The 13,783-nt window shown below is 43.2% G+C and overlaps 1 protein-coding gene across 1 annotated transcript in view; it reads right to left on the minus strand.

Annotated features, from left to right (window-relative positions):
- METTL4 (methyltransferase 4, N6-adenosine) overlaps nucleotides 1-13,783 on the minus strand; it is a 345,433-nt gene that overhangs the window by 119,933 nt on the left and 211,717 nt on the right. The window contains exons 3-4 of the mRNA XM_078685692.1: nucleotides 10,319-10,691; nucleotides 887-956 (exon numbers count right to left, since the gene is read on the minus strand). Coding sequence (XP_078541818.1) covers nucleotides 887-956; nucleotides 10,319-10,691 — 443 coding nt within the window. The remainder of the gene's footprint in view (nucleotides 1-886; nucleotides 957-10,318; nucleotides 10,692-13,783) is intronic.

Raw genomic sequence — 13,783 nt, forward strand, 5'->3', positions numbered from 1 at the left:
TGATGCTCTGAAACTTGAATTCAAAGCAGACCATTTGATCAAAGATCACTGCCTGGTTTCGAACTGTCCTTGAAAATGGTTGACCCATAGTAGTCAGCCAACCCAAAGGAAGGGGATCTTAAGAATTTGTCGCTTAAAGGCAAGACTTTGTTACTCTTCTTTTTCATCCAGGTTTGATGGCTGACATACAGTTTGGCCACTTGGCTACATCACTCGAATCGAAATGCAAGTCCAAAAGTTAAAGTTAGAACCACGTTTCCATAGTTAATGGATTTTTTGGTTGCTAGTAACTTTGGCACCGTTTGACAAATTATTAAGAACCTTAATTAAAAAAAAGTCTTATCCACCAAACAATTTATATTTTTCTGTTGGGTTACAGTATATTTGTTAGATTAGAAAAAATAAAAAACAGTACTTCTGCTGTTTTGCCCCTGGTTTAGGTCTCTGGGCAAGGATTAATTGAGCTCTCCTAAGAGAGGAACACAAATACACTGTAATTGAATGTGGCCTTTCCTTAGGTTTTATCTAATCAATGCTTTATTGATTAGTGGGTCATGTGGTTTTTGTGTTACAACATAAAATCAAGTGCATCAATATCTTATTGCCAAATTAACATGTATGAGGTACTCTGGGGAGAGACTCAATTCACTAGTCTAATATGTATTCACAATGGAGAGGAGTGTGCTGGAATATGCCTGTGATTAACAGAAAATCAAGGCGGTTGGTTCCATTAGTGTGCACTTAAAAATATTCTCACTCATCTGAAATTAGTTTTCCAACTTTCGTGTTTTCTCTGTTAATTTTTTTAATTTTTATTTTTTAACTTTAGCTGTTTTAGCCCAGGGAATGAGGATCACAATAAAATTAAAACTATTTTAATAGATACCTGTTGCTCCGTTTCACTGATTTGTTCTCCCATGGTGGATCAATAACAATGACGTCATACTTTTTGCCATCTATAAAAGAAACATGGGTAGAGGTGTATGTCATTTCCAAGCTACTGCTACGTATTCAGGTTCAAACAATATATATATATATACACATTAAGCAAAAGCGATAGCCTGACTGTGCAGAAAATATCACAGACGGGAAATAGCAAATGGAAAAACAATTGAAGTCATCGTCAATAGAATGCACGCTCATTTCCCAACATCTAGCTTAATAAGAAGGCATCTCATGATTTCCTAACATTAATCTCGACATGAAGTGTTATCACTGCATTTTCCAGCACCGATCTGTATGCATATGGCACAGGAAATAACACTGGTTTCCCTCCAACTAAAATCTTTGAAACAAGAAACCAGGAAAGCAGACTCATTCCCCATCATCCTTCTGAACAAGATGATATTTCCGAATCTCCCAAAATCCATATCAATAGGAAATGACTTTATTGCTTTACTCCAAACTCCACCACCGTACGCCCTTCGATCTGCGTCACAGGCTGAGGGCGGCTAAGACAAGGGCATCTCCTGTTTTAAACTGCTCAGACCAGAATACCTAGGGATAGAATCCATGTTGGCACAGTAAGCCATCCATAATTATATATTTTTATCCCTACACACACCATTCCCCCTCTCACATCAAGACCACATAGACCTATTCACCATACTCACACATCTATCACAAACAACCTCATCCACATACCACTCACTTGAATACACATACGCCCCACATCACACCATCTTCAAATCATGCTCCTCAATGCACAATCTGAAACAAGTTATGCCCCCAACATCGTCAAAATCATCACCCACCACAACCTACATGCTCTTTTCATTACAGAAACCAATACCACAGACTCCTCCATGCACATTTCTTAATATCCTTCTCCCCTTTGGGTAGAGCATACAATATAAGGAATGCACCTGCAAAACTGGAGGGAGACTCGTAGTCATACACAAGTCGACAATACCTTGTACTTTCTCCAACATGACCACCCCTCAATCTTTTGAGCTCTTCGCCTACCGCTTTCCTCTCACTGCCTGCAAAGCAGCCTCCTTTCCTCTCATCTACAGACCACCCACAAGCCATAAGGACTTCATAAAAAAATATCAGAACTTATCACCTCGCTCTCCAATCAACACTCCCACCCCACCTTCCATGGAGATTTCAATTTGCCCAGCGACTCCAGTGCCAAAACCATGAAGGAAGCCCTAACTACTCAACACCCTACAATTAAAACACCAAATCACCAACTCCAAAGTTAACACATGGAGAAGTGTGGCTCACTGGTTAGAGGAGGCAGACCTGGAAGCAGAGGTCAGCCCGGGACCAGGGTTCAATTCCCGGCTCAGCGGGGTCTTGAGTCCTAAAATGTCCAGGGACTCGACAATTCTCGTTCTGGTGCCTACTCGATTCACGGGTTCACACTCTGCGACTCTGGGAAATAGCTTGCTTAATCTCCACAACGGCCCCTCGCGGCGGGATGCCTGGCTTTCACCTTGCGGATACCCTGCCGGGGTTATCTCACAGGGGAATACCAGGACGGGTTCCCTAAGCAAGCGCTTAGAAACCGCTTGGTGATTTGCGCTATATAAATTCCTGTACATTTACATTTACACATGGGACCACACCTTCTCTGCATCCTTTAACATCCAGTGCCAGCCCCCCAGACTCCTAAACTGATCATCTTGCTGGCCCCTCACCACCACACATGCCACTCCCATACACGAGGCTTACAAAAAGTGATGGACGGAATGCTCGCATTAATCTCAGCTACTGATTATTACTCTGGTCGCATCCCAGTACATCATAATTTTGCACACAATGCTGTCTCTGTTTGGACGCAGCCGTAATGCAAATCACTCTAGACCGTTCTCCAATGGGAACAGTCTAGCCTGAACTGTGAGGCCAGGTCCTCATTGATCTGGAACACAAGCAACCCAAGACCGGTTTCGCCCTGAAAAAGGCAAATCCGCCAGGTGTAGCTTGGTTCCAGTGACAGTGTCCAAAGGACCCTTGTCTTTCGGATGCAGCCCCAAGTGATTGCCAGTGCCTGAGATGAATTCAAGCATTCCATTCATAACTTTGTTTTTGACTCTCCTACATGAAGGCAGCACAAAAGGAGAAAATGACCTTCTGCTGCTTTAACAACATCCATCTAGAAGAACTGAAGACCAAGAACTAATCAACCTATCTAAAAACTTCTAGCCCCCACCGAAAGTCAACATCATTCTCAACATCTACAACACCAATTTAAAGAATCACGGATTCGGCGGGGTCTCGGGCTCAATTTCCTTGGACCTGTTCATTCTCGCCTCGGTGCCTATTCTAATCACGAGCCCCACGCTGCAACTCTGGGCAATAGCTTGCTTAGCCTCCACACAGGCCCCAACAGCGCTAAGGATGCCTGGCTTCACCCTGGCTGCTCTGCCATTGCAGAGTGCAGCCAGCGAAAATGTGAATGCAGTCTGATCTGTGTAAGGCACTCGAGTCCTCTCCTCCTAGGCGGGCAGCGCTACCGCTGCACGTCTCGGCTGGGCCCGTCCTTCATGCCTCCTTCACCAACAATCAGTGCTCGCTGACAATCAGCGAGGAGTTACTGACTGTCACAGCCCAGCCCTGGCAAGTACCAGTGTGGTTGGCGTTTGCGGAGAGCTCAGCTGCCACCACGAGTGCAACTGCAGCGGTGCGATTAGGAGGGCAGTGACATCAACAATACATTGATGGGGTAAGTGTCACTGAGGACAAGTTACTTTACACACGATCACAATCCATTCATTTTTAAGCTATTAACCACGTTTTCGATCTCTCCAAGTTTCAGTTTCCGTCTTTCTGCCCCACGTTTATAATGGGCAGTGCCAGTTCACCCACATATACCTTTATGTTTCATTTATGGGTCCCTACGTTTTGGTGTGAGTTCCCTGTGCCCCTCTACCCTGTGTCTGCATTCACTTGTAGAGTTTCTCGGTCCGCAAATGGTTTTAAGTTGTAATATTTATATATTTCCCTTATTCTCGTTACTTCATTTAGCTCATGAGAAAGTGTCACTCATACTAGTTGAAATGTCACTCATAATAACATTTACATTAAATTGTGATACTCCTTCACCCCTCCCAACCCAGTCATGTTACATGGCAGGGCAGGAGTCGAGAACCCCCTTAACGTAACCCCCCACCATCACACAAATGTCGTGAAAGGCGATAGAAAGCAGAGGTAGAGCCGGGACTCCTGCATTACTTTGCTCGGCAAGCCCCCACGGCATCTAGCCTGCCTTCTTGTGGGGATGTATCCTGTATCGGCTGGCCTCGACCCACAACCCACCTCCGCCCTCCTAGTCCTTTCCTCCTCATCAAACACACTGACACCTCAGCAGCCAACTCCTGTCGAGCGAGAGAGAGAAGGGGGGGGGGGGGCTCTGTTGCTACCACGGCTGTCCCAGAGATCTGAAAGAGATGACAACGAGATGTCCCTCCCTATGGTATAACCGACGTCAAATTAGAAACCGCTGCTGCGAATTAAGCACAATTATACTTTTTGCAAGAAAGAGAAAACTCCGAGATAACTTAAATCTATGACAGAAAACACACTATGGCAGCCCTGGTGCTTGAGAGAAATGACGTGAGACATTGCCATTGTAAGAGACAGAGCTGTAATGTGTCATGTGTGAATGTAGGACAGTGGGGTAGTTCAGCTCATCTCTCTGCCTGATAGGACAGTGTGCGAGACCATCTGTTCAGCAGGAAGGGCGGATAGTGTGAGCACCCTGGAGTTCGACAGAGGATTGTGGGCAGGACAGGAAAGGAAGTGCATAGTTTTCATTTGAGCACCAGGCCCGACCACTGAACCCTCATCATTGCCCTGTTTTATAATTCAAACAGCAGCCAAAAGGTATATTTCCTTGTGACGCATTGTCCACGCTGCAGGGTTTACTATGCGACAGAAGAGATAGGGACATGCTGAAATGTGACACACAGAGAGGCCCTGACTATATGAGAGAAGACTAGACAGCCTTGGTATCTGGCAGAAGGGACAGTGATACACTCGTATTACTCGATACAAAATACAAAACACAGTCCTGTATTCTGGCAGGCGGGACATCGAGACATTCTTGTTGTCTAACAGAAAGGACGTGAGGCTGTCATACATCTGCCCCCAACCTGTGGCGAAGCTTGGGCCCCCGAACGAGCCTCTTGGTGGGGCACTGCACCAGAGTCTGTTTAAATTAAGATTTTCCTGCGCCGGCCCAGTGCACAAACATTATTTTCTGGCACTAGTTGTTGTACTGAATGATTACTGAGGCTGCTTTTGGTGCGCACATCTTTTATCAAATGACTACCTTCTTATGGAAACAAGATTCTGAACGTGGTGTAGTGTGTCACACTTGTTGTGCTGATTATGTCAGTCTTCTGTTTTTTTGTGCTACAGTGTGCTGCTTGATTGCAGTGTGATCTGGGTTATAGGGGCGCGATGGAGACCTCTGCAACCTCTGTGGCGCTTGGGGCCCACCACAATGACCTAAAAGTATGTGAATTGCATTGCATCGTAAACTATGAAATGTGGCGCAAAAGGTGCTGTGCAGTTTGCCTTTCATTTAATTTTGTCACATGATTTAGCTATCATGGGGAAGGAATGCTGGCTGGGATCCCCGACGCACTGAAAACAAAAAAAGTCAGTCAAGCAGTGTTTGCACATTGTAGAGTACATTTCTAGGGGATCCATCAAAGGTCTGCTGTGATGAGTGATCTGCAAGGAAACCTTTTCCCACTGCGGCTCTCAAAGTATATTAAGGAACAGTCGAGTGGCTTTCTACATTACCGACAAGTTATCTAACTCGAGCAAACTTAAACCATGTATTGCTGTAATATTCCAGATAAAAGTTTTTTAATTACCTTCAAATTCATAAATTGGATAGGAACAGAATTCCGTTTTGAAACAGCACACATGTATACATGACCGTTTCACACCCCGTGTGTTTATATTGCTGATCACGTATTTAATTCTAAGTTCATGACTTGCACTTTTTATAATTCAAACAATACTTGCTGCTTAATATACTGTTGCTCGGTTGTTGGGAGCTTGTTTTGAGCTGGTTAAAACGGAAGGTGTTCTAACATTCAGGCAAAGAGAAAGTTCCATGCAGATTGCATCGTGACATTCCCGTCATCTGTGTCAGTAAACAGTAGCCAAACACAAACTATAATTGGACTAAAGGGTAAGAGCACTAGCACTGACAGGGGTTACCTCGGCAAACAGTCATTTAGCATCTGTTGAACCTGAAAATGCACAATTGTGGCTCAAATAGGTATTGTGGGGCTGCAGCATAGCCAGTGAAACTGAGAGCAGGTTTTCTACTTGGCAAGAGCATCAGACCAGAAAGGAGTGATATAAGAGCATCAGCATCTGATGAACTTAGCACCACTGGGACTTAAAATGCAGCCCAATATTCCAGTAAACAAGCCTGGCCTCTTTAAGTGGCTGCGCCAGATGCAGACTTGGTCAGTGCACAGATAAAGCACTGCCCCTCTCTCCAGGCAGCCGTGACCTCACACCTGCTATGGAGGCAGCACATTAGTGAAAAAAATGTACCAGCTGACTAAAGTAGCTCTTCCACTTTTCACAACACATTGGCAACATGGCCTGTTACTGCATCTGCCTGGAGAGGTACCTGTCCTCCTTATGATACCCAAATATTGTAATTTCTCCAAATCGGCACATAGAGCACTGCATTTGTTCCTTTTCAATGCGCTAGTGAATTTAGCTAATTTATTCCAAAAATGTGCTTTAAATGCACTTTTTGATTTAATCTTTTTCAAAATTTTCATATGGCAGGGGAACCTCCTATCCTGAAATTCAGATTGGGTATTACATCTGACTTTTAGCAGTGCCAGTTGAGGATGTGGGTGGAGTGGATAGACTAAGTGGGTGGAGCCAGTGGAGGAAATGGGTGGAGCCAGAGAAAAGTAGGTGTGGCCTCCGACAAACATTTGAGCACCTGCACCTCATATTTTACAAATTAAGCACTGGCGTAGTCCAGCGGTCATTTTTTTGCCTGCTCGTGGTCCTCAACGTCAAGTTGGCGACCGCAAGCAAGCAAAATGACATCTCGGCGAGACTTTTTCCTCGTTTGCGATCAGCAATATCAAGTTGACAATCGCGAGCGTGGAAAATAAACTTCTCGGCGAGATTCTCAACGCGGGAGGTCAGGTTTCTCATTGCGAGTGGTCGCGTATGCTCGCGACCACTCGTGTTAAGAAACTACCAGTCCGCGTTGAGAAAGCTGCAGCTCGAGTAAAAATCTACTCGAGCGGCAGAAATCTACAGCTCGCACTATGCAAGATGCCGCTTTCAATGACTGCACAGTGCCGGATGCTTGTCCGCACTGTGAAATCATTGAAAACTGCATCTTGCACAGTGCGAACAGGGTACGACGCAGTTCGCGTAGTGCTACGCGTAGCTCGTGTAGTGCGAAGTGCACGTGTAGTTTCCCGTAGCGCTACTTCGCAAACTACGCCCAGCCCTAGTGAAAATAAGAACCTCTTTTCACCCCTTGTAGGATGCTTCTTCAGCCAAAGCAAGAAGGTGGGTGCTGCTGAATTTGACCCAGGACCAGCGAATTTCACAACGAAAAGGTCAGCGTGTTTTACGGAGGGAACTCCGGATTCAGCTAAATATTAGACACTGGATCCGTAATTTGCTGGATTCACCTCATTTCCTGCATTGTGTGCATCACTGCAATGAGAACATCAAAACACATGACTCGGCATGTCAAACTTGAGCAAACATCTGTTTCACCAACCAGTGCTTTTGAATATGGGTGATGCCCCTATACTGCATGGTTTAGAAGGTATGCGAGCTATGAGGGATGTTTCAACCCTGTATGTTGTAGACTAATATGTCTACAGCTTGAATATATCAGGATGATATGTCATTTTCTCATGTTGCACATTTCAAGGTATATATGGTGTACCCCCACTGCATATTTTGGAGCTTTGTGTGTGTATATGTTCTGCAATATGCAGTGTGAGCATACCTACATCTGTTTGAAATATGCAGTGCACTTACCTTGTAAATATCAATCTGCAGGGCTAAGCATCACAGTTAACTGAGCACATCATACATATGATCATGAAAGGGGTAGTGTAATCAAATGACGCATCTCGTCCCAAAAAAGGGAGTGTGAGCACATCACATACCTTAGTTTAAAATATGATTGCAGTGGACGTTTCATAAATCTCCTAAAAGCATGCAGCCACTGAACACCCCTACTAGGACAGTGTCTTCCTGAGTTTATACTCAGTATAGTGTATATATGTCAGAGCACAGTTGCAAAGGCAAGTGGGGGGGGGGACAATGAACTTAGTGCCTGGACGATCCGTCTCTTAATGTTTGATCATATACCACTCTCCTATACACAGACCATGACACCCTCTCATTCGCTGACCAAAGCCATTGTTAGTTGGGCTATTTGCAGTCTTGTGCAGTGCCGTGAGACACATTGTCAATTAGTGGTAATGACATGTGAATCTATCACTGGTTTGGCATCGTAGTGCTTGAATGCAAGTCTTTAGTAATGTACTACTGGCTGATGGCCATGTTGAACTTTAAAGTGATAATAAAAAAAAAATGAGGAAAGCCAATGCTATCAAGACTGGTAAATCCAGCAGGTCAACACTTCCCTTCTAATGACGAGACCTATTGCCTTTGCCAATGCTTGCGAATAATAATTTCTTTTTATCTGTGCCATATCCCACAAATTTAGCCTAGGTGAGTTATTTGCTAAAACAGATTCCAAATTTCAGTGCCCGTATTTCAAAATGAGTAGAATATGACTATACATTAGTTCACACTTGTAGCAAACAGTAAGGGCCAAAAGGAAGGTATATTTCTATATTAAAATCAGAGATATTTTTCTCTACTTGAGGATCGTTTGGGATTTAAAATTGGCATAATAAATAGCCTTCACTACTTACGGGAGGATCATAATTCAATTTCACATGCCTTTTAATATAAGGGAAAGTGTGCAGAGTTTAAATAAAAACCTTTGCTCCAAATGAGAAAATACAGCTAACGGTTTGTATGCCAGTAGTCAAATATTCAAAACATTTAATAATTGTTATGGAGTCACAAAATTTGCCCTTTGGGTATAGTACATTTGGGAGGGGGTTGGGTCCCAAATCCTTGATCAAAAAGTGACTACTTTCATGGTAGGAAGAGGAGGTGACATTTTTGATCAGGTTGGCAAATTCTATTGTTATTTCGATTGTTTTTCTTTATTTGGACATAAATGTACTTCACCATTTTAACAACAGTTTTCTTAAGAGGTTGAAACTCAATCAGCCTGAGGCGGGTAGTACTTTGGAATATTTCCATAGTGCCCCTTGAAGAATTATGGATTTTTGTCAATTCATGGAAAATTGTGTTATATATAAATTGCACCATTTGACTCTGGGTTTTTTTCAAACATTTCTTGTGGAAACACCCTCTCACGCCCAAACCTTTTCATGGAAAGCCAGGCTTACTCTGGAAAATTTGAGGAAGTATTTAAGCCGCACTGCTTTCAAAGTTCAAATGCCGCCATTGTGTGATGCTAAACCCCATGACGACTAAATGCCAACAATATCAAACATTTTCTGATTCTGTCATTGCTCTCCGACTTAAATCTAACAACTTCATGCCCAACTGACAGAACAGGCCGAATCCCTCGGATGCACCATCAACTCAAACCTCTCACTCAAAGAACACATTTCCAAGATCCCAAAACAACCTGGTTCCAACTCTCCTGAAAACAGTGAAACATATTTCCCAGGAGAAGACATCAGAATAACTCTTTGGGCCCTGGTCCTCTCCCACCTAGATGGAGGCAATGTCGCGCTCAACAGCATCACAGAGACCACTCTTGTTCTCTGAAAGGCATTCTTCATGTAGAAGAATGTCTCAAAGGGCTGAAGAAATCCGACCACAAAACCTTTGCATTAAACGATCTACACTCACTCCTCCTGCAAGCACGGATCATCTTCAACATCAGCTGCTTCACTTACAAGGGGCTCTATACCTGTTTACATACCTAACAATGGTCAATGCCACACGAGGAAATCAATAGATTAGAGACTAACCTCTACAAGAAGGAGGAAACAAGCCTTCTCATTCTGTGCCTTAAGGATCAGCTAGTCTTCCAATTCAGGAACCAACTGAAAACTTCATGGAACACTACCACAGATAGGCTGACTTCTCACCCCTTTAACCAGGTCTTACGCTAGCCATCTAGGTTTGTGCTTCCAAAATACCAAAACATATATACACCTTATGAGTATCCAACATTGATCATAACGTTATGATGTGTGGACAAATTTCTGGACATTGCCACAATAATACTTACAATCTAGAAGCGGCTGCATGCAGGAAATATCAGATAATAGGAAACTGCATTTTGGTGGCAGTAGATATTTCTGTCCCATCAGTCGTATGATCCTGGCGCAGTCCGTACTATTTTCCATCATGTGTGAAAGCAGGTCCAGCTCTGCCTTCGAGAGTGCTTCCTCATTTGGTGCTAGTATGAGGCGTCCATGACATTCGTTCTCCGAAGTTAGTTGTTTTGCCATTTCGCACAGTTCTGTTAACCTGCAGCTCCCAACCTGACCAGCAGGATCGCTTGGCTGATGCTTCTCTGATTCAGGAAGTGGGTCAAGGAAACCCTTCTTAAGTCCTTCTTCTATCAATGTTTTCGATCCTTCCGAAATCAGTGCACTGATCTTTAGTAAGTTAGTGGAGCGGGATAAAAAATAAAATAAAGATTGAACTTTTTCAATCAGTATTTGTAGGCACGACAACATTGTTTAATCCTGAGGTATAAGTTAAATTCAAACTATGTTCAGGCTGTTTTCCTCATCATACTGTGATTCAGACAAGTATTAGATAAGAAAAGTGTGAGCTATATACGTTGCGTTACATGCTAGGAATATAGGTCATGATTTATATAGTCATTTTAAATAAAAATTCAAAATGTAGTACGTAGTTTGTCTTCAATAGGTTGCGTAGATGTCAACATTTTAGGAGATTCACTAAATTTCCAGTACTCCTGGAAATCTACAACAGTTGCTTCTCCTCTTCCATACTTAACCAGGCTCCTTGTCCACTACATATACGGTCTCCTGACTAATGATGAATGGTTTGTACTATAGCATAGTTACTAATTTCTTTGCCTTTGGAGAAACCCCTTCTTTTACACAACACCATTAAATTTGAAGTTATTACTTTTCCTTTCCCACCATTGTTATAGCTGATCAAACATTTTTGGGAAGTAACTTTACAAATGTGACCAGAATAGGATTGGTCATGTAAAATGTCACTCAGGCAAGGGTTTGTAAGTTTTGCATGCAGTCTGCATAGAAAATCTACCACTTTCAATTCCTAATCCTAACCACCTTTCGATGGAAAATGTACCATACTGGTTGATTTCCGAAGTTGTAAATTCACTTTATCATCCCAGAATTCCGCTTACAATGATGAGTCCGTGAGTTAGGATTTTGTTTTAATTAAGAGTCCTAAATGCCTTTTTGAGCCCCCAAGATTAACTTAACTAGCAACACAACAACAATATTGAATGGAGCTATACAGGAGAACTGACTTTTGCGAATGGTGTATTTCTGCATACGGTACATGCATGTCAAGTGCTCCCTGAATGATTTAGATGAAACATAAAACAATGAGTTATGAATATTTTTATCAAGCATCAATAATTAATTTTGTTAGGTTCGTGGTGCATTCTAAAGGCAAAAAAACGAAAACTACTCCTTTCCATAGAATCTTTACACATACAAAACAATTTCTACATACCTTCGTGGCTGGGAATGTAAAGTTTGTAGTACTGCACCGCAATGATCAAATATGTAAAAATTTCTCAACAGGTTAGTTCTTGTGGCCTCACTGTGTAAGAAATTTGCAGTATGCTGTCCTCGCGTGCTGTCTGTGCGTGGACATTCTATTATGTGATTACTCGCCCTGCCCACGGGCTCGCGCCTAGCTTTGTGAGGTGACGGTTGTTTGGGGACAGTTGGGTGCGTTAGCGATGTGCTTGGACACATGGCTGAGGGCTGTCTGTGGTTTTTCAGCGTACAAACGGAATAAAGACTGTTTACCTCATCATACGTATCCTGTCTTCACTACATGGTTCATGGTGACGAGCTGGACGACAAGCTGATAAAACATAGAATCCACGTACAGCTGCTTACCCTCATTCGGAAGTACAAGGTGAATGTACTTGATGTATAAGGTACATGCGGTACCTACAATGCAACACGATGTGGTCCGCTAATACGGAATTCAGACGAGAGGTAGGAAGCAGTTCTTCGCCACCCACACCCGACACACGGCGACACCAGTACGAAAACCTGGAATGCTTAAAGGATCTGTGGTGTGGAGGAAGAGGAGGAGTTCCGCAGTGCGTAAGTTCCCAGCTACAACCGCTCCTTCCTGAATGCCTTTCTTGGCTCTGCCTGGTTGGGGCGGAACAGGAGGCGGACAAGACTGAAGCTTTTCATAAAAGGGGCGGAAGAGAAGCACATGCAGAGGCGGGACACCATTCCTTGTTGGGGTATGCTTTTTTTGATCTTCTTTACCTGAGGCGCGGGCCACGGCTCCAATTCACCCCGCGAGGTGGATTCTCTCAACGTTCTCTCGGAATTCACAGCCCCTGAGGAGGAGTTTAAGACGACCTCTCAGCCAAGTGAGGTGGAAAATCTTTCCTTCATTGCGTCCACTCAGGAGAGTTTGGATCAAAATTTCAGTGAGCAATTGGTACGTGACCAATTCATAAGCCATTGCACAGACAGAACCATTAGAAAAAAATATTGTCTTTAGGGAATCCTACCCTTGAAGAGTCTATCCGTATTGCTAAGAGCATTGAAACTGCTCAAGGCTCAGTGAAGAAATTAGAAAACAAAACTGTGGAAGTTGTCACTCCAGTACGCATTAACAACTATAAAAAAAAAAGGGAGAAACTTCTCAAAACTGTTTTTTTAAAAGATCTGACATTGCTTTTGGTGTGGTAACTCTACGCACAACAAAAACAGCAGACCGTACCCTGTAAAAAACGTAGTCTGCCAGTCTTGTGGCAAAGTAGGCCATTTTGCTAAGGTATGTCAGGGGCATAACAAAGAAAATGTCAGAGTAGGGTATGTCAAAAGACACTAGTGACAGTGAGAATGAAGACCCCTTGTCTGAGATGAAAGACATGATACTAGTCGTCAGGGAGAGTGAAATTAGAACTGGTGATCCTTCCGATTGTTTAGATCTTTATGCTAACATAATTGTAGGGAAAAATAAATTGCGACTTCGCGTGGACTCTGGTGCATGTATCAGCATAGATATCTAAATCGCTATTCACTGCCAATTGGGGTGAAAGACTGTTGTTGCCTCCTGATCGTTCTCCTGTAATCTACGAAGGGCATAAAATCGATCTCCAAGGATATTTCAAAGATGTCATGAAATTTAAAGGCAGGCGCATCAAAGGGAAAATGTACGTAGCTATCCAAGGTCTGAATACACTAGGGTGGTTTCACCAAGGTTTTGTTCGACGTGATGTTGTGCCCAGGAACCAAAGAACAGGTTTTAGCCATACGTGATTCCTCCCAGGTTGAGGAGCTTTTGAATAACAATCCAAAGACTTCTCTGGTGATCTTGGAACACAATTAAAGGCTTCAAGCACAAGATTAAAGTAAAAGAAGGTGCCATACCTGTTAAACACAAGTTAAGGAGCGTGCATTTCAGCGTCAAGAGAAGACCTTGAGAAAGAACTTACAGCATTATGCAACAGAGGAGTAATCAAACCTGTTGAAGCATCAAA

This window comes from Lissotriton helveticus, chromosome 4_1 (assembly GCF_964261635.1).
Source record: "Lissotriton helveticus chromosome 4_1, aLisHel1.1, whole genome shotgun sequence".
Lineage (NCBI taxonomy): Eukaryota > Metazoa > Chordata > Amphibia > Caudata > Salamandridae > Lissotriton > Lissotriton helveticus.